At 35.5% G+C, this 21334-nt stretch overlaps 3 protein-coding genes across 3 annotated transcripts in view; 2 read left to right on the top strand and 1 right to left on the bottom strand.

Annotated features, from left to right (window-relative positions):
- Nucleotides 1-524: 524 nt before the first annotated feature.
- LOC107750182 (VIP36-like protein) lies at nucleotides 525-4438 on the bottom strand. Its single transcript, XM_016565460.1, has 9 exons — nucleotides 4213-4438; nucleotides 3573-3691; nucleotides 3320-3437; nucleotides 3144-3226; nucleotides 2828-2989; nucleotides 2482-2606; nucleotides 2101-2126; nucleotides 1962-2009; nucleotides 525-1860 (listed from the first exon to the last, which is right to left on the bottom strand). Exons 1-9 carry the CDS (start codon nucleotides 4415-4417, stop codon nucleotides 1718-1720), a joined length of 1029 nt encoding a protein of 342 aa, XP_016420946.1. The 5' UTR covers nucleotides 4418-4438; the 3' UTR covers nucleotides 525-1717.
- A 10564-nt stretch (nucleotides 4439-15002) lies between these two features.
- LOC107750184 (T-box transcription factor TBX3-like) lies at nucleotides 15003-18650 on the top strand. The gene is made up of 7 exons (XM_016565463.1): nucleotides 15003-15523; nucleotides 15674-15941; nucleotides 16225-16371; nucleotides 16477-16553; nucleotides 17085-17218; nucleotides 17437-17972; nucleotides 18302-18650. Exons 1-7 carry the CDS (start codon nucleotides 15132-15134, stop codon nucleotides 18608-18610), a joined length of 1863 nt encoding a protein of 620 aa, XP_016420949.1. The 5' UTR covers nucleotides 15003-15131; the 3' UTR covers nucleotides 18611-18650.
- Nucleotides 18651-19865: 1215 nt separating this feature from the next.
- Nucleotides 19866-21334, top strand: part of LOC107750179 (TM2 domain-containing protein 2-like) — a 4738-nt gene continuing 3269 nt past the window's right edge. Inside the window, exons 1-3 of the mRNA XM_016565458.1 lie at nucleotides 19866-20399; nucleotides 20519-20606; nucleotides 20728-20843. Coding sequence (XP_016420944.1) covers nucleotides 20125-20399; nucleotides 20519-20606; nucleotides 20728-20843 — 479 coding nt within the window. The 5' untranslated portion in view covers nucleotides 19866-20124. The remainder of the gene's footprint in view (nucleotides 20400-20518; nucleotides 20607-20727; nucleotides 20844-21334) is intronic.

Below are 21334 nucleotides of genomic sequence, written 5' to 3' on the forward strand. Positions count from 1 at the left end.
GTTATGTTGACGTTTTTGTGGTTACCATTGTGCTGAAGAGCTTGTGGTTAGGTTGTGGGTGGCTACATATATGCGCAACATTGACCAGATGAACAATTATTGCACTAATGTTGCCGAAGAGTAAGTTATATTCAGCATGAAATGAGCCAGCTGTTAATTTGAACTGGAATAGATAAGATTAATTGGTTCCAGGGCCATCTCTCAATTATTTTCAGATTAGTTGAAAAAAAAAAATAAAAAAAAAAAAATAAACTTCTTTCTTTTTGAGGAATCACCTTAAAATGTAAGTTTAAGTTCTAAGTCAGAGTAGTTTCTTAGTTTAGCATATTTTCAGTTGTCAGAACTCAAAAAGATTGTTGAAGACTGTTGGTTTTCATTTTTTTTGTTATTGAAACAAAACATTTTTAGAGTGCATACAAATAATTGGTAGACGCTATAAAAAAAAAAGCTTATTGTAAAACAATTTACTATTCCTAACATTTCAATCATATTAAAAACTTGCGTTGTCAATACATAACATCCAGTTATAAGACAAACTTTGAATGTTTAATTTAGAATTTTCAACATGTTGGTGACAACCATGAAAACATCAGTTTGACACAGCAGCTTGCTCAATCACTGAGCTGATGACAACAGCAATTCAATCTCTCCCAGTATAAAACAAGAGACAAATGTTGCACAACTGTAGAGAGCAGTCAATAGAAGTGATAGGAAAGACCGGAACTTGGACAAAAGCAAAACCTCTTGCATATCTTTGCAATAGTGCAATTATTGTAAAACTCAGGAACTGTCAAATTGCTGCACCAGCTTTACATCTCTGCCTCTTTACGGAAGATATTAAGATACAGGAATAGACATGTCGTCATCATTACTATATTTATCAGCACATCAAGATTATTAAACATAGTATTCAAATAAGGCATGAAATACAAAGGTTGAACATGAGTTGATAGCTGAAGTAATTAAATCATGACAAACCAAAAGTAACTTTAGATAAGCTCAATGCAGTTCAGTGCAGCTTTTGATACATAAAACAATATCACATATTTATAACAAAACAGACATTTGGGAAAAACATATTCCTCACATTCACATTGATGGTTGTTACTGTCTGTTTATAATAGTACAGTCGGCCAGCATTACTTACATAATGATGAAAATCAAATTTACTCAATTTTATACAAGTTAAAAGATGACTGCTGACAGCTGATGAGATGATGGTGACAGATGGAGGTCAAAGTCAAGGTGATATATTTTATTTTGATTAATTTCTGTCCAATTGAAAGAAGAACACAAGGGCTTTTGGGATTTCTGCAGTGGCATTACAGAGTAGACAACCTGAGAATACAATAGTTTGGTAAATGTAAATGCTGTTACACATAGTTCTCTGTGTACCGCCTCTGGGTGAAAGGCCAAGGTCAATGTAACTGGTACAAAAATACAGCAAACGCTCACACAAAAGTCTCTAGAGACCTTCAAAAACAGATGCACACTCTTTCAAATATTCTTAAACAGTTTTTTGAGATCATAATCACGATTGAGGTGGTCAAGTTTCCACTTGGAGGTCAGGTATGGGTTTTAGTTCAGTGCTGGCCTTCAGGCCCTTTCTGTTGGTGGCAAAGGTGAGGACCAGAAGCGGCCCTTTGCAAAAATGCCAGTAACACTCAAGTTGGATCTCTTGTCCCATTTCCTTCCTGTCACTTGTTTTTCAATTTGTTCAGTAGAAGCGTTTGCGGCGGTTCTCTTTATAGTGATTATATAGAAAGAGAATAACCACAACCACTACAACCAGCACAACGACGGAAACAATGAAGAGAAATAAGGTGGTGATGAAGCTCCTTCCTTCATCCTCCACGTGAACTGTGCAAAGAAAACATTTGTAAGATACAAACATTTGTACTTCTCTGTAAAATAGCTTATACTGAAATGTAATGAATGTATAATCTTATTGTTACTGTTACCATTCGGGTCCACTCGGTAGTCTACACTAGGCAACGTAGATCGACAAACTGTACATAAAAATATTTTACATTTTATTGTATTTTATATTATTTAGCACTAAGTACACTAAAGCAGTGATTACCATCAGTAATTTTCAACATTTGAGAAGATTTGGAGCCCTTGAACTGGTAAATGAAAAAAAAAAAAAACTTTTATTATTTAGCACTGTCTTTTATTTCTCATTTTAAAATGTAAAATACATAAGAGCAAATAGCCTCTCCAGACAATTTTTTTGTGAATGCAGACAGATATTATATTGCTCTCAAAATTGTTTAGTATGCCTTATGATATTGGGCGAACTGATTGAAATCTTGTTTAATATACAAATAGATATTATAAATTAGTTCATGTTTTTTAGTTAGTGTAACATGAATTCTATGGAAATTTTAGGATTGGCCCAAAATGACTATAATATATAATGCAGTTTGCATTGAATCTGAATATCTGCTGGATTAAAATGGAGTGAACGGAACGCTTTACTGGTCCAAACCTGATAAATCTCCAGTAGCCGATGAGATGCCGAAATAGTAACCTTGTGGCAGCCTCACTCCAGGTATATCCAGACAGTCCTTCCACTCTTGCTTCCCCTCGATATCCGTCATCACCTGAAAGACAGAACAGCAAATGAAGGTGCATACAGAACTGAAGGTTGCTCTCCAACATCTGTCTAAACAATACTTCCTTAATCTCTAAGTAAATTTAACCTCTCCCTCGTCTAGACTATCAGCATCGCAGATCGAAAGACTTAATTGGTGCAGCAGTGTATATATGTATAAAAAAAAAAAAACCAAACAAAAAAAAAACAGAATGTAAAGATGTTTCTTACTGTGAGTCTGTTCTTCATGTATCTGATCAAGAGGAATGTGTCATATTCAACATTGCGAACGTGAGCAGCGCAGCCACCGAGATCAGTAGACCGTCCGTCACGGTCGTGATCATATGCAACACTCCCATTTCCGACCATTGCAGAGATAAAAGGAAACGTTCTCTGAATGAGAGACAGAAATTAAACTGATTAGATTATTATTATTTTTTCACAGGTTAAAGTTGTTTAAGCTGACATGACATATGATGACGAGGACATGACATTTATTGTAATCTTGTTTATTGTCTTGTTCGTCTAATGGTTAGCGGCAATATACCTCATGCTGCTTGTCATCATTGGGATAAGTGTCTACAAAAACACTCAGTCCTGTAAAAAAGTTTGTGTTTCCAAATACTTGACCTAGAGGAAAGCACAAAGACCAAAAAACCTCCATCATAGTCGTATCACAGAGAATCAATATTTTGAAGATTTTCAATATTGATGATCTCTTACCATTTTGCATTCGCTCTTTGGTCAGCCATATTGCAAGGCCGTCTCCATTCAGGTTCTTCTTGCCCTCACCATGGATCTTAAATTGTACTCGCAGCTCCCAGTCCCTGAGGTAACAGGGCTACACACACACACACATACATTAACAAGCATGACTATTACACATTATCTCAAGAACCTCTTTGTCTAACAGGTTGCTATTTAATAGCTTTGTCTAATAGGTGGTGTTTCAGGTTCTCTCATCATTTAAACTCACAATACGACTCCATACAGCTCCTTGTCTGCTCTGCAGGTCTTGTGTCAGCCGTATGTGTTCAGGCATGATCATGGTGTTGCCCATGAACTCCCAGTGTGAGGAGCTGGAGGAGCCCAGTCCTGTGTATATACATCAACACAGTAAATTCCACACACACACACACATATATATATATATGCATGTACATAGGTGTATGTATGTATACACACAGCAAACATTTGTCCATTTATTTATATTGCATATTTTCTTTTTGCTTCTAAATAACCATGACCTGATCTCCCTCAAGCTGTATTGGTAAACGCAATGGATAGTTCATGATAAAAGTTGCTTTAAATACAACGAGTTTGTTGTTTAATAAAGCATATGAACCGGAATATCTATAACTGTCCTGTACTTCCGCCCTGTGGACTTGTGACTAAATCACTGCAGTTGCGAAATAAAACTGCCACTCATTTACGAGAGAAAGAAAAGGGCAACCAACAATTACAAAAGAAATAAAGGACACAGTGATCGTCCTAACAATAAACCTGTAGTCTCATTTAAGTATTTTCTCTTTAACTAGTTGACTTTGCTGAAACAGGTGTCACTTTTGGCAGGGCGCCGGTTTAACGTCACTGAGCGAGTAGGAATGGACGCTTACCTTGGTATGGCTTACTCAGCGAATACTCTCGCTTGAGAAATTCATAAGTATTATCTTCATATGTGTTTTCTCCAGAACTAATACTCGCAAAGGTGAATATTAAAACTAATAACGCAGATACTCTAATTTTGTTTGCCGGACTGTACGGTAAACTCATTACTGTGGTGTAAATAGTCCCGTTCAACTTCATCACGATGGTCGCCATTTTTCCTCGCTCACTTCAAAATGCCCGCCCCTTATCGCTATTCGTCTATTTTCATTCGTGCACTGCAATAAGTGGTTTACAATATTGCCAATCATTTTTTCGACCAATCACTGTTTTCCATACGTTACGTTTAGCGAGTATGTGTGCCAGTAAAATAAGTGCATCCTGAGGGGAAAAAAAGAAGATAAAAGGGTATTTAAAATGTTATTTTAAACCTAGCAGTTCTAAACCTAACCTCAAATCCAAAAGATTATATTTAATTTACCTATCTAAACTATTATGCAAATCGTCATACCCCTAGGCTCTGTCATTATAGGTCAAATTGTTTGTTTAGCAGATAAGCAAATATTTGTCATTCAAAAAAGCTGAAAATTTTAAGCTCACATTTTAAACTTTAAAAAGTGCTCCACACTGGCGTATATTACTGCCATTTTGGCTTTATTGTGCTGATTTCTTTTTATAGATATTACACAAAGGTGATGATATTATGATAAATTAAGAGGGTTTTTCACCTAGTTTTAAAATCAGCTTATTGTATACATTATATATATATATATATATATATATATATATATATATATATATAGGAATTTCAGTGTGAACAGGCAATGTCCCTTTATTTTAGTTAATAAAAATAACTTTACTATCTATCTTGTAGAGAGGTGTTTGACATTTCATACTGCCTGCAGTTTAATCGACTCTTCACTAGAGGTCACTTGAGGACTGGAATTGTTCTCACTTCTTGAATTTTGAGTTACAGAATTTTGTTTAGTGGTTTTTAGTTATGCACTCTGGACACAACTCCTCAAGTGGATTTCTTAAATGCAAATCATTTCGGTGTCACAGATCTACACAGATTTAAAACAGCAATGCGTAATTTAAAGGAGGGAAGCGGGTTCAAAATACTAGTGGCAGCATGTGAGGAGGTACAGCCAAAGTTAATAGAACTGCATTTTTAGCCCAGCAGTTCCTGTGACCTTCAGCTGTTTCAGAATATGGTGTCTGGCCAATTTTAGTGGGTGTTCATGAAGTTATTAGGTTTCCTTGTTGAGTTCAGCCTGTAACTGTATACAGTGGCAGGTCACAGTGCACTAGCAGACAGCATGCTGGACTAAAGTGTGGTTTTGAGTTTGATGGGCTCTTTAGACTATAATCAGAGGGAAACATGTTCACGCCTAAGCTGTCATACCTAATCAGGCAAGACAAAGAATACATTTATACCAGCCCAGCTTACTTCACACACGCCCCCTCTGCTTTTCCCACACACTCTGTTTTCCTCTATCAGGTTTATGAAGCCTTGATTACCAACACTGTAATGAGTACAACCCAGTTATGCAAGTAAAATTATGGGAAGACTCTAAGATCTGGTTCTATCAGATATCATCAGCAGTCTGTAAAAAATAAAATAAAATTTATAAATACAAATACAAATAAAAAAATAAAAAATAATAATAAATAAAATAAACAAAACCAATCAATTGTATGAATCAACATAAGTTATTTAAAGGGGGTTATTTTATTTATATATTTTGTTTTACAACAAGAAATAAAAAAATATATTATAAAATAATTTATAATATAAAAATATATAATTTAGACATTATATTAGAAAGTTCAGGTAGTTTGAATGCATTTCTTTAACAATTGGCCTTAGCAATATTCTGATGTTAAGAACTTTAAATTTAAATTCAAGAACAACCCACTTTGGCAGGCAGGGTAAAATGTAAACTGACCAACCACAGTTTTTTTTTTTTAATGTGATGATTAGGGGCAGCTAGATCTAAAATCAGTGATACTGATATATGATAGTGTGCAACAAATGTTTCATTTAAATAATGACACTGTGAATGATTTACAAACAACCCCAAAGATAAAGTGTAGAAAATATTTTGAATTAGTCAGAATTTCTGTAGATTCTAACACAAAATATAAAAACAAAAGTGGACTATGCTGAGTATATCCCAAGGATATGTATTATTCTGTGCATCAAACAAAACTTAAAATCAATAACACATTTTTAAAAAGGTTTGAAGCTGAACCCTTTCTTTGTAATCTTTAAATCTTTGCTTTTCTGATCCTTGCATTTCTCTTTATATGTTAACCAGTCCATGATTAACATATATTCTCTTTGCCAGCACATTTCATTCAACAATATAGAAGATAAGGAGGTGTAAAGCCATGGATTATGCACATTGGGACCAGAAAATTCCCTAAAGTCATAATGAGCGGTTTTTGAGCGAAGATATCCCAATTCAGAGTATGGTCACATTCTTGCTTACTGTATACACTGGACAGACAAAATGGCATTGTAATCAACAAATTCAGTCAGTCTAGTCAAGACTTCTTTCATCTTTCTTGTTTCTACATACAGTTATATTGATTTTGACACATTTATGTGATGTTTTCCTAAAAGAGAAGCGATACAATTTATAATGCAGATATGGGTTGAGTAAAGGAAAGGTTACTTACATTTGCTAGTAAATATATGTTTACACAAATGTTTAACCCTTAAAAACAAAAAAAAATTGTATTTGTCGCTCAGTAAGTAGACCGTTGCCTGCAGCTGCTTCACTGGCCCTCATTCAGTGTAATCCATATTTGTGAGGTCAATATCACCTGCTGTTTTTATACTCCATCACCAATTACTCAAGGTCCATAATCTTGAATTTGAAACAGATGATTTCACATCAGGCTGCACCTGTTCATTCAGCACTGGGTTCGTTGAACACGTTATAACCAAACGGAATATTTTATTTAGGATTGTAAAGCTAACAAGGATATCTGCTTTGTATAAATGGTAAGTCTTTTGGATATATTTTTCTAAAGTAGGCTACTCTCTCTGAGATATGGTCCACCTGTAAATAAGTTGATCATATATAACTAACCTTAATCCTCTTCCTAACGGGTGTCACAGGAATATCTGCAGTTTGTATATCTCAGCGCAGACGGCAGACATTAAGAACACCTTCAGACATAAATTTTGACGCTGTTTGAATCAGAAGCCGTAATTACAGGCAGGAAAGGAATCTGCTTGAGGAATGATGGGCCTCTTTGTGCTGAAGTGTCCTCAGTGCGCCTCTTCTTCCATTGAGGTGTTTGTGCTGACAAAAGAAAACGGAAGAGAAAGAGTACATTTCCTTAATTAAATAGCATCGCTCCAAACCCATCCTCATCAGAATGTCTCTCTCAATCAATAATTCACACCAATGGTGATTCCTTAAGTGTCTGTTAGACTGTGAAAGTGTGTTTTTTTATTTATTTAATTTTGGAATTTTAACAGCGCACAAATAATTCATTGTTATTGCTCGTTTTTTCTATATAAATAATTCTAAAATAATATTTTGTTTTAATGAATATTTTCATACAATTATATATAATTATATGATATAGCCTATTATAATTATATATAATTATATCAATCAGTGTATGTATATAACTCTATTTGGTTAATTTGATAACCTGCTGTTCAGCTAAGGAATATTAGTATAATATCTCACCATTATTCCCTGAATCATCAGGCCTTTATTCACTGCAGATCTGACGTCTTCTCCCAGAGGAAGCCTCCACTCGCCCACTATATCTGTCTGCCGATTTTTACTGTTGACTTTGATCAATATGCCTCATTAACATTAAAGCAAGCCTGTTGTCTGCTCATTTTATTTATTTATTTTATTCCATCATACCAATGAATGTTGTGCTGACTGTCCTTTAGCTGTCTGGCTTTTTGGTTTTTTTTTCAGGGAAGAAACTTGTTTAAAATAAGACTTTTTAATGTTTTTGAAAGATTAAGTCTCTTATGCTCACCAAATCTGTATTTATTGGATTTTTTTTTTTTTTAAATATCATTACATTTTAAAATAACAGTATTGTATTTTATTATATTTAAAAATTTTATTCATTCCTGTGATGGCAAAGCTGACTTTTCAACAGTCATTATTCCAGTCTTCAGTGTCACATGATCCTTCAGAAATCATTCTAATATACTGATTTGGTGCTCAAGAAAAAATATTATTATCAGTGTTGAAAACAGTTGTGTTGATTAATATTTTTTGTGGAAACCACGATACATTTTTTTTTAGGATTCTTTGATGAATAGAAAGCTTAAAAGTGCAGCATTTATTTGAAATAGAAATCTCTTATATTAATTTTTCTTTGCTTTTATTTTTGATGCATATTTGACAGTCACGATTCCAAGAATGCAATTGTTTTTAACAAAAAAAAAAAAATGTTTTCAGTGTTTGTAAAAATGATACATCACATGTATGTTAATTTTAGAGCCTTACAAATAGTTTGGACAAATTTTTATGGACAGCCACTTCAAAGAGAAGACAGTTTCACCCTCAGAGTCAACAATGGGTCTAGTGAAGAAAAGCCACTGCTGCAAAGGGACTGAAACTAGAATAAAAGGGATGTTGGGAGGCAATTGTAGGTTTGATGACAGATTCACAGGCAGACATGATAAATTCCAAACATTTCTCAAGCTCTTAGATCTGTGACTAACTGTGGTCTGAGTTAGACATGAAAACTTTCGTGCATGTGGTTCTGAATGCCAGAATACAGAAGATACACAAACACACTCATGCATGCAGTGATCATTCTCACAGATGTCTTCAGCACAAGCCAAAGATGTGTTTTTATCAATAGTCCCATAGCATCAGTAAATTCAGTCTGTGTAAAATACTGGGAAGAGTTAAAAAGACTTCTTTATAGTTTAGGTTCAATATTTAAAGAATGCACAACCAAAATTACAAGCAAACACCCAAACATTAATAAATGGTATAAGAGTAATTATTCCTTTGTGTTTGAAGCACAATTATATACTAGATGACCTGACTCTCACAGATACACTATTAGTCAATGCTCTTATTTGTTAACAGTTCATTATCACAAATTGCATATATATAAACACACACACACACACACACACACACACACATATATATATATATATATATATATACATACATAATATTCAGCACATGTAACATTAGTACATCTTATGCTAATTTTTTTTTTTATAAAACTACTATATTGTACTGAAATCCATCTGATAGTTTACTCTTTCTGCCTTTTGATTCCCCTTTCACACTGTACTTTATCCTGACCCATACACTTTGGCGAATATACACACCAAAGCCCTCGCAAAGCTTAAATAAACATACTTTTATTGGCTTTATTGCATTGCAAAATCAATCCAGGCATTTCAATATAAAGGGAGTAAATCACTTGTCTGAAGCAACCAGAAATAGAAAAAATAAATAAATAAATACAAGAGGCAAAGGGAAAGGAATCAATTTTCACACATTAGAACTATTATCTTATTAAGAAATGGATGACAGAAGCCTCAAGGTCTTTCCATAGTATGACATGGACTCCTTTGGAAACAAAAAGGTTTAGATTGCATGAAATGAGTGCTATATATTCACAATCCTAAAACATGTCTTGAAAGCCTATGCATCCGGTTTTAACAGTACAATCAACTTGTTGAATCACTGGGTATAACAAAATCGGAAATAAAATATAAATAAGTAAGGCTGATTTATATCTAACATACCTGACCTAAAGAGCCTTTACCAAGAGATTTAATTCAAGGAAATGTACACTAATAAAGTCATTTAAGAGTGTGCTACAAATGTGTATATATGTGTTTAACTGCTCATTGAATCAGCCATTCAGATGCTGTACTAGCACCTTTCTTCAGACTGTTCATCTGAGAACTAGTAAAATCACAAAGTAAAAACCTTTGCTGACTTAACTTTTCCCTCAGTACTGAAAAAAAAACTTACTGCTATATGCTTACTGTACACAATACATCATTTCTGAGCTACATGATTTACGGAAATATTTTGAGATTAAAAAAAAAATCTAAATTGAATTAAAAACAAAATTATATTCTTTTTGTAATCTAGAAACATACATTAAAATTCCTGAATATTAGATGCCGAATGACCCTCAAAGTAAACAAATGTTTACATCTAATTTAATTTACCGAAAAGCTTCCTTTATTTACCCCTTCCCTCTGTGTTCATTACCCAGATTCATGTTTAATACTCTAAGGACTACTACAGCTTTTAATCACAGGTTTACTGAGCCTGGCAGACCTTTCCTAATCTACCAGAGTAGGTTTTCACTGCTCAGAAACATCAATACTGGCTTTTTGGCGTGGGTGTTCATGGGATTAGTTGCGTTTCAATGAGCCGGATCCCCTGTGCCTCACACAACAGAACCCAAAGAGCAGATTTCCCCAAAGAAAGTCCAAACGTTTACATTTTTAAAACATTCTTCAACAATGATCCCAGATCAGCTATACAGTAACTCCAATTAAAACTTTTTGATTTCACTTAGTTTTATTTATAGTCATGACACACAGTTCCTGGTATTCTTAAAAGTCATCTTGGAATGGATGGTCAGCAAAGAACGTAATTTGCATACATCAAATATAAACAAAAATACAGATAAAAGATATCAGCGCTATAGCAGTTATATATTTGTGCTTAATATGAGGCAGATTATGGTTGCCGTATCTGAGCAAAGGCATTATTAGAATGGTTTCAGTGGTTCTTGAGGACCAACCTTCATCTGATTCAAAGTACATTCAACCCCGCCAGTTATCATTGACCTCCTGACATCGATCAATGTTTGTGCAAGTAAGTTGTATTTGATTCCCAAAGTGCAGATGTGGCAATGAAACCGATTTCTTTCTTTATCAAGTACAAACACAAGATGCTTTTCTCATCGCCTCGAACAAAGAGCCAAACAATTGTTCATACAGTATGATTCACAGAAATAACCTTCAGAACAGAATTTGTTGTTGTGAGTCTTTTTCTCTTGTTCGAAAATAAGCATCACAAAATAATAATGAAATAAAAAATAAAAAAATCATTCACTTGGACTCTGCAGGCTCTAATTTATTTTCAATGATTTCTTTTATTCTTTAGAGTGGGAACTTGAACCATCAAAGATCGATGTAACAATAATATATCCGATTGTATAAGAATATCATGAGATCACAATATAAAAAATGAAGTAGAAGGACAAACATTTAGCTGTTTTAAATGCAAGAATCCTTTAATAAGATTAGCAATTAACCTGAATGTACTAAGAATGATTCTCAAAGGCTCAAACCCTTACTGATAGATCATAATGTCTGTCATGGAAAAGTGGAATTTTCAGCAGCCATTCCTCTGGTCTTCAGTGTAACATGATCCTTCAGAAATCATTCTAATATGCTGATTTGCTGTTCAATAAGCATTTTTATTGTTTTCATTGTTGAAAACAATTGTGCTGTTTAATATTTTTGTGGAAACCATATATATTTTTTCCCCAGGAATCTTTAATGACTAGAAAGTTCAAAAGAACAGCATTTATTTTATAATAGTAGTTAACATATCTATTATGAAACAATATTTCTTGAAGTGTTCTTCATTAGGATGTAAACCGAATCACACTTATGACTGCAGACGCGCTGGATAATCAGTCATTTACTTTCATTTCCGTCAGTGCTCATTCATCTGCTGCTGGATCTGCTCCCAGAAAGCCTGTCTAAAGAGATGTGCTGATTTCTGCTGTTTACTTAATCTTGAACGTGGATCATTAAAAAATCCTGCCTGTCCTGTTTTTGTTTCTGAGAAGTACCATCTATTTGACAGCATGACGTGCTCTGAACCTCTGCTCTGTTTCAACTCCTCTCTCTCCTCACACCTTCTCAGTGCCACTGTTTAACTGCATTCCTCCCACCTCCACAGTCCAAACATGTCCAGTCACACCAGTCTGTTAGTGGCCGACTATTCATCACAGCCCTTCTAAATAAACAGCTGAGGTGTTTGAGAGATGGCCACATTGAGGCCACTCATTGCTCATTCACTGGAGGAAAGTAACCCCAATTACTCACGTTAAGTAATTGCGTTTTCCTTTATTTTTCCTCTTGGATATATTCACAAATCCGAATCCCTTCACCTTCACATATTGAAGCATATTGTTCGCCTCAAGTTCAAAATGAATTACTTCTTTTTACTGTTGTAATGCTTTATTGAAATCCTTCTATCCAAGGTTATCTACTCAGCAACAGATTTGTGAGCTGAATGTTATCCTACAAACACACACACAAAAATTGCATAAATGAAATACTCATGCTCATGCTGTCAAACATTTTTAGTTTTTTTTAAAGATAGCACAAAACTTATGCAATGGTACAAATGTAGATATACTATACATGCAACTATAATATTACAAACAAAACATCCTGTGTCAAAATTTAGCATTAAAACCTCACCGCTTCCCAACCAGCCACACCTCAAGGGTCAGTACCGGCTGGTGGAGCAGTTTAAAGCAACTATTTATCCTCGATTTTAAGTTACACACAATGCCTGTTAGTGTTCTCACAAATATCAGACTGGCATCAGTGCTCTCTCCCTCCCACAGCTCTCTGCCCGCTCACTCTTTGAAGTAGGGATGACTGACAGCCAGGGTTGCTCCTTGCCCAATAAAGATTGGGCCATCAGTAGTGGATGGCCGCAGATGGCATATCTCTCATAATCCGGTGTGTGGGTCTTTCTCTGTACTCTCAGCCACCATGGCAGCGCAGCTGAAAACAGGACATAAAGCTGTCATAGAACAGCGTCATCGTAAATTCACAGATTTATCCATTACAGAAGCAGGGCGTGAAATTATTTAAATGCTTCAGAATATAGGCAATGTTCGAAATAAAGCTGTATCTCTGTGAAGGAGTTTTCACCCCCCGTATATTGATATAGATCAAGTGTTTAAATTCAATTGATCAAAACAAAAGTGACCGTAAAGATATTAATGTTAAACAAAATCAACAAAATCTTGAAAAAAATATGTCATGGTTTTCACAAAAGATTTTAAGCACCACAACTGTTCTCAACATTGATAATAAAAATCAACATTTAACCCAGCAATGATACTGAAAGAATGTGCTGTCAGGCATTTTACACTACACTATACACTAATACAAAAAAACAACACAAAAGTGACACCAGTTAGCCTCCCACTAAGAAAAAAAAACCTGTGCTAAATTGCTGATGCCTTGAGCAGAAACAGAAATAGATCCTCATTAAAAACCTCACAATGGAGCGTCTGATGGGGCTTCCCCATTACATGAACTGTCAAATTGCCGCCATGATAGTTTGGCCACATAATTCAAAAAACATCAAAGCTTGATATCTAAAAGTGACTGCTAGGAGTTGCTTAGATTTCAATATGTGATTGTAGACATCAAGAAAAGGAAAATGGTTTGTATTGAATACAAAGTTACACAACTGCTGGTTTCAAGAGGCTTGTGTACTGCTGGTCTCACTCAGTCCACTGTGGTGTTTTTTAGCTTTCATGGAATGTGCAGCCAAAACTCTTCTGCAATAAAAATGTGTAACTGAATACACTCGCTAATCCAGCCAGGACAATCAAAAGCATACATCAGTTGAATCCTCAGTCATTTCCCACTCATGTCACAGCATGATATTACAGGACGGAGTCTGGGAGCAAGGAAAGACGGGACTTATTTTAGGGTACCAACTCAAAATTGTGTTATATCATGAGATGGTTGTAATTCACTGTGATAATTATGTAAAATGTGTGAGGGGAAAGAGTTTCTCATAATGGACTGTATTTTGTGGTTGTGTTTGGTGCTTTTGTATCATGCATCTAGATTGCAGATGTAACATTGATTATGGGTGGTCGTGTGGGAGGTGAGTAGGAGGGGTAATTTAATGTGACAGTCCTAAAAAGAGCATCAGTTAGGCCAATATATTTTATATGTCCTGCTGTTTGTTCTACAGACAGTATACTGACATTAGTACATGCTTTTAACATACAGTAATATTAGAATAATGTCAGTGAATATTTCTCAAGGCATGTTTATTTCCAAATGTCAATTTCTGTGTTGCATGGGGGTAAGTTGTCACAATGGATCCATTTAACAACCCGTTTTAGAATTTTCAGAAAAATGTAGGCCTATACAGTGAAATAATTATGAAAAAAAACAAAAACAAATCATGAATCATGAAACAAAACAGCAAAAATGTAAATGGTAACATACAAAAATATAAAACATTTTTTATACTGTAATTAAATAAATTGTAATTGATAAATTATATAGGCTACATGTACATTTTTGACTAAAGCCCGAATTTTAGTTATTTTATTCAGTTTTATTGTTCATGATAAGGGATAAATAAAATAAAATAAAAAGCGTTTTGAATAGGCTACAAAATTAATCTGTGCAATTGGCCCCTTTGATTCACAACCTTATAGTTAGTGTGACAACGAGCCCCGATCTTTCTTTACTTTATTCACAAGCTTGAGACAACGCTAAAATCTAGACAGCTGAAGCTCCATTTGTATCAAATCACTTTGTTGCAGTTGATTCTTTATAAATCGATTTACCACGCCCTTACGAAGCACAATTGGTTTGGATGTGTCCACGGAGCCAATAAGAAACCCCTGACTAACCCGTCCCGACAACAAACACCATGCTGTCTTGAGATCCGGCATTAGGTCCCCAGGGTTTATCATCTGTGCGCACGAGACCCCTATAAAACAACTTTTACGGTCTCTGCAGTTGGGTTCTTCACTCAACAGGATAAAGGCATGAAAGCATGAGAATGGATGATTCACTCAAAAACGCGAGATGCATTTTGACAAACTGTCTACAACTTCTGACACTGAAATTAGCATGATTCCACATAAGGAGTGAATGCTGAAGACCTCAGAGAGGAGTTGTTACCTACATTGTGAGGATGAAGTGAGTAGGCTACTGATGATAACCCCACAAACAGCGCAAGTGGAGAGAATGGCGTATCACCACTTAATACCGGCCAGTCCCACTGACCTCACTATTAGTTCGATGCTTGGACAGCAGTCCCAGTTTTTTCCTGTTGAATATGTGAAACAGCAGTTTGCGAACGTGCTCCATAACTCGATTCGTCTGGCACTCAAAGAAGACGCGTCTCCCGCGCACCTCTCTGTGGAGACGAGAGACCCCGGACAGGCACCTGAGGATGACCCCGTGGTTCACCTGGAAGGCAAGGAACTGTGGGGGCAGTTTCACAAAAGCGGTACGGAGATGGTCATAACAAAGTCTGGAAGGTAAGAAGGTGATTTAACACGTCTAGGCTCTGCGCGGAGTGTTTAAAAACAGTATTTTAAAAATGGGCATTGACTGCACATGCTTCTTTTGTCTTTTGACTTTTGACTTGAACTCTTGTAAACAAGTGAAACGTGTTTTGCTTCTTTGAGGCGCATGTTTCCAGCATTCAAAGTGTGCTGCAGCGGCTTGGACAGGAAGGCGAGGTACATCCTGCTGATGGATATAGTCGCAGCCGATGACTACAGATATAAGTTTCACAACTCTCGCTGGATGGCGGCTGGAAAGGCCGATCCAGAAATGCCCAAACGAATGTACATCCACCCAGACAGTCCTGCTACCGGGGAGCAATGGATGTCCAAAGCTGTGAACTTTCATAAGCTCAAATTGACAAACAATATATCTGACAAACATGGGTTTGTGAGTATTTAATGCGATTCATAATTTATGGATGACATTTATTGTAAATTTCTTCTCAAAATAATTGTCTTACTGTCACCAAGTGTAAGAGCTAACGAGCGCTATGCAACATTCAAGAAGTTGCCTGAAGCGATCAGCTTATTAAAGATAATTTTCGTTTAATTCCGTGTGAAAAGATTTGAATTTGAAAGTAATTTTGTGGAATTTGAACATAGGTTTTATTGTTTGAAAAAAAAAATAATTATGAAATGATTATGCAAAATGATATGAGTTTGTTTCGCAGACCATATTAAACTCCATGCACAAATATCAGCCGAGGTTTCATATCGTTCGAGCCAACGACATCCTCAAACTTCCTTACAGCACGTTCAAAACCTACGTGTTTCCTGAGACAGAATTTATCGCTGTGACGGCATACCAAAACGAAAAGGTGACAGATTCAAATGTTTTATAAGTCAATAAAGCTGTGAACAATTTTTTCACAACACTTAAGAAATGTGGTATCATCATTAACACGTTAACCATACCTTTACAGATAACTCAGCTGAAAATCGATAATAACCCATTTGCCAAAGGATTCCGAGATACCGGAAATGGGAGACGAGAGAAAAGGTAGGCTATTTCTTTCAGATTTATGCCTTTACAGTTCTGTTTAAAAGTCCACTTCTAAGATGCATCGATTTTTTTTCTCTCAGAACAAATTATATTATCTGCATACTGAAGTGAAAAGTTGAACTAAACAATATTAATTTCTGAGTCTGTCCCCTTTTGCTTTAATGACAGCAGTACTCAAGCTGCATGGACACAAACGTGTGTAAAACCTGATGATAATTTTCTCCAGCATGATTTGAGAATGATTCAAAGAGCTCAGTACTTAGCAAATCTGACCTTTGGAAAAAAATTGTTCACATGATCATATCACAAATGTACTTATTATTTGATTAGTGCAAAATCCTTCTTATTTACATTGTATCTTTGTCTTTTTATTTATATCATGCTGTTTTGTGTAAGAAACTTTCTTTATTTCCAGGTTTAAATTAGATTTGAAATTAGATCTCAGATTTTCAATGCAGTCTTTTGAACAGTAGTGTCTGAAAAGAATCAGTTTAATATCCACTGACATATGTATTTTTCAATAATTAGGAAACAGATGTTGCATCAGAGGTGTGATGTGGCACCGAAAAAAGCCAATGCGTTCACACACGACTCGTCTTTTGACCAAACTTCATCAAATCCTTTAATTCAAGAAACGAACGTCGTTACATCAACTTCAACAGGTGTTGGGTTGGGATTTATAATAAATATATACTTATACTGTATAATAATTTATAATAAAAGGTCAAACTGTTGATTATTGTAAACAATTTTATACTTATGTATATATATTTTATTATTATTATTATTATTATTTATTAATATGCTTTTGTCATCTGATTTATTATTAATATTATTGTTGCTATTCCTAACACACATTTATGAGATATTTATTCTACAGATACAAATGAGAATGACATTGATGGATATGGAGATGAGAAGGAAAGCAATGAAGATAGAAAGCATTCAGTTTCTCAAGATGAGCAAAATTCCACAGAAATCTCAACAACAGTGCAAGAGTCCAAGGACGATTCAAAAGAGGAGATACAAGGAGAAAGGAACATAAAGGTCATCAGCAAAGAAAAGCATGGTGAAGAGGGTTCTGAACATTTAACCTTGGATAAAAAACATGCTGAACAACACAAATTTGCAGATGATGAGACTGATGTTTCTCAGAAGGGTTGGCTCACTCGGCACTATTACATCCCCACTCCAGGCCTAATTAATTCTCTGTGTGTGCCGCCACATGTCTTGTCAAATTTATGCCAGTTTAATTATGTTGGAACACTTCCGTTTTTGGCATCTGAAGCAACTGGTCCTTGGTTATCTAGAAGGTCAAATGAAGGGGAGGGTCAAGGTTACACCACTTCAGTCTCATCCTCACAACAAAGACTTATTGGCATGCCTGATTTTCAGCAGTACAGAACAACCTCTCAGGTAGGTTGACAATTCATGATGTAAGCCTATTTGGTTGAATATGACTAAAAATACAATTATTTATTGTAAAGTAATTGTAAAAAATACAATAATGTTCAAAAATATAAGAAAGACATAAAACATGCTAAACAAAATGTGTTGTTTTATTGCAGTTATTTATTGTGAAAAAAAAAATGCAATAGTTTAAAAATATAAAAAGACATAAAACATGTTAACAAAATGTGTTGTTTTATTGCCTTTAATTTGCATGTAATTTTTTTTTTACAATAAATAAATAATACAATTAAAAATAAAATAATAATAATAATGATTTGATCTGATTTTTTCAGGGTGTGCTTGTCTCAGCGCATGGAAATGTATTATATCCACAGAGTTACGTGACCACATCTGCTGCCACCTCTTCTGCTGTATCATATCAGGATCAAGGCCCCCCTATTTTCAACGTTAGCTACCAGTCCAGATGCAGACCTTACCCTGTGCCAATGTGGGTGCATGGCCGAAAAATGCCACAAACCTCAGTATTTGTACCATATGGTGAAACTGATACAAATGAGCATGCTGGTATTACAACTCCTGGATCAACTGAGTTTAGATCAAATCCTAATGCGGATCAAAACATACCGTGTCGGGATCTCTAGAGATGTCTGTACAGGAGCAACAACAAATTCAGCTGTAATGATGTGCATTATGATATATCTAAAGTCTATGGTATGTATCAGCTGAAGATCTGGATTAAAAATTAATATATACTATTTATTCTTTAGTCTTTATCTGCTGTGTAAAAGTGTGAAAAATGCGTAATATAGCTACATGAAGTTGCAGAGCAGCTATTAAATAAAGTTCATACCATTTTTCTGTGTTTTTCTCCTTGTTTTTTTTTAACCATTGAAAGTAGTCATATGACTAATATACATCTCACTTAAACATATTTTAGGCTATAGGCAATATCTAACAGTCCTAGCATATCGTTTCAGTCTACTTCTCATGATCTCTTTTTCCTGACGATTAATTAAAAGGTAAGCCTAGACATTTTTCTACCTAAAATCAAGTTTATAATAAATAATATATATTTTACATTAAGTACTTGTATTTGACTTTTAAGAACATTTACAAACATTAACTTTTTTAATGCGGGCAAAATCTGCACCTGCATGATGCTGATGATGATCATTTCACCACAAGAGGTCACCCATGGCCGTATGATGGAACCAGATCAGCTGGGCTAAAAAGGTTTACTCAGGGTAGGGGGCTTAAAATGTACCGGTATTTCAAAATACACACACAGACACACACACACACACGTCTGGTTTACTATCCTTGTGGGGACTCTCTTCTACTGTACAAACTGTATTTACTATTGCCCTACCTGAAACTGGTGTGTCAGAGAAAGGAGACATGCAAAATGTGCAGTGTTGGGGTGCCTCCAGGTCCAGGTTAACCTAAACCTAAACCTCACAGAAAACTTTCTGCATTTTTAGATTTTCAAAAAACTGTAACAAATAAATAGTAAAATTCCCCATGGGGTCCTCAATTTAGATCACCACAGTGACATGAGTCCCCACGTGTAGGTGTGTATTCAGGTTTAGGTCTCCACGGGGATAGAAAAATATGTACACTCACACACACACACACACACACACACACACACACACTGAAATCCACAAAACTGTCTAGAACGTAATGTTTGTAACAAGTCAAATACATTGAAAAGAGTCTGGTAAACTGAACTCAAATGAATTATCCCGTTAATGGTCTACATCTGCAACACAATTGATGGCTAACTTTAATCCCATGAATGTTTAATAATTGTAATAGGAAAATGCTAGTTATTTATAGTATATCAATTTATTTCTTGTGTTGAATAACACAAATGAAATGACGTAACGCTACACACAAAGCGTCATCACAACGCGCCGCTTATGTTGTCATTGTACAGACCAGTTTTAGCTTGTGTTCACTGGTAGCAGAATAATATGGTACACTCTCGGCTGCAACACGGAACATAAGTTGCAAATTATGAAATAAATCTGCCAGTAATATGTCGACTGACATTAGCAGATGCCACTGGAAGAATTACCGCTAATTTAGCTGCTGTCGCGTTCGTTATCTGAAAGATTGTTTAGCCGTTCAGCTTAACTGCTGTCCAGAAATCATGCCGCAGATTTCAGTCAGCTACATTTTATTAGGCGGACAGTTCTTGCTGCTCTTCACAGTGCTGCTATTACAGTGTCTAGAAGGGATTCACTCGCAAAACTCAACCGAGGCACCCGGGAACAGAGTAACGACCAGCAAAACAGTTGTACTCAGCAATCATCAACCAGAAGGAAATGTGACGACGAGTGTTACAACGTTACCTGCTGAAATATCAAATCACACGGAGCAGTATGAGTACAGCCCTCCATCACCTGTCGTCCTCTGTCGATATCTGTAAGTAAACATCTTTATGAAGCACGCGGCCTGTTTTGTGTAAACACCACCAACCTACAGTTCAGTGCTCACTGGTATAGTTATATCATGATGATAATTCATGCTCTTGTCTCTTTTAGACCAGAGGAATTCATATTTTGTCAAGATCCAGTCGATCACGGAGGAAATTTCTCTGCCTTTCAGGAACTGGGCTATGGATGTGTAAAGGCAAGTACATTTTAATTGGTAAGATTATGTTGCACCAATAACTTGCGTCTCAGAGCCCTCCCAACAGATGTTTATATAGGTGTAGCCAAGCTAAAAACTTACAACTTACATTTTCTTGTAGTTTGGCGGTCAAGTGTACAAAGATGTGAACCATACCCATGTGTTATGTACGGCACTGGATGGCATAGAGTGCGCTGGACCACGGGAGTTTCTTAGAGGCAATGAGCCATGCATTAAGTAAGTGAAACACAATATAATATATGGTTCCCACAACTTGAAATATAAAATAATTTAATATATACACTTAGTCAGAGGCTATTTGCACATTGAATTGCGTTAAACGCTGTGTACACTAAGTGAAAAAGCAGATGGATGCTACTTGCTCCAAGTATAAATAGTGTTAGATGCTAGTCATATTTTATTGCAAATAGTAGCAGATACTATTTGCAGCTCAGTGTGTTGTAGTACATTATAAAACAGTAGGTTTTAGGTTTATTTTAAGTTTGACCCATAACCACAGTCAGGGCCAGATTTACCCCTTTTCGTGACATAGGCAAAACAAATTTTTGGGCCCCCCTTCCCTATTAATATAATAGACCTAATATTAGCACCCAAGCAAACAAAAATATTTCTTAATCAGTGGAAACCGTTATAGTGTTTTCTATCGCAACAAGCGCTTGCGTTCAGTCAATAAAAATCGAATGTAGTTCTTAATTTGTTTGAGAACT

This window comes from Sinocyclocheilus rhinocerous, unplaced genomic scaffold (genome assembly GCF_001515625.1).
Source record: "Sinocyclocheilus rhinocerous isolate Xijiao unplaced genomic scaffold, SAMN03320098_v1.1 scaffold332, whole genome shotgun sequence".
Lineage (NCBI taxonomy): Eukaryota > Metazoa > Chordata > Actinopteri > Cypriniformes > Cyprinidae > Sinocyclocheilus > Sinocyclocheilus rhinocerous.

Bases quoted from the DNA above. Each gene is read 5' to 3' on its own strand.
- LOC107750184 (XM_016565463.1), top strand. From the start codon at position 15,132: ATGCTGAAGACCTCAGAGAGGAGTTGTTACCTACATTGTGAGGATGAA. The intron at 16,372-16,476 runs GTGACAGATTCA...ATACCTTTACAG, and splicing joins CGGCATACCAAAACGAAAAG to ATAACTCAGCTGAAAATCGA. The intron at 16,554-17,084 runs GTAGGCTATTTC...TTCAATAATTAG, and splicing joins AATGGGAGACGAGAGAAAAG to GAAACAGATGTTGCATCAGA.
- LOC107750182 (XM_016565460.1), bottom strand. From the start codon at position 4,417: ATGGCGACCATCGTGATGAAGTTGAACGGGACTATTTACACCACAGTA. The intron at 2,990-3,143 runs GTATATTGCCGC...TCTCTCATTCAG, and splicing joins ATGATGACAAGCAGCATGAG to AGAACGTTTCCTTTTATCTC. The intron at 2,127-2,481 runs GTAAAGCGTTCC...TTCATTTACCAG, and splicing joins GATTTATCAGGTTTGGACCA to TTCAAGGGCTCCAAATCTTC.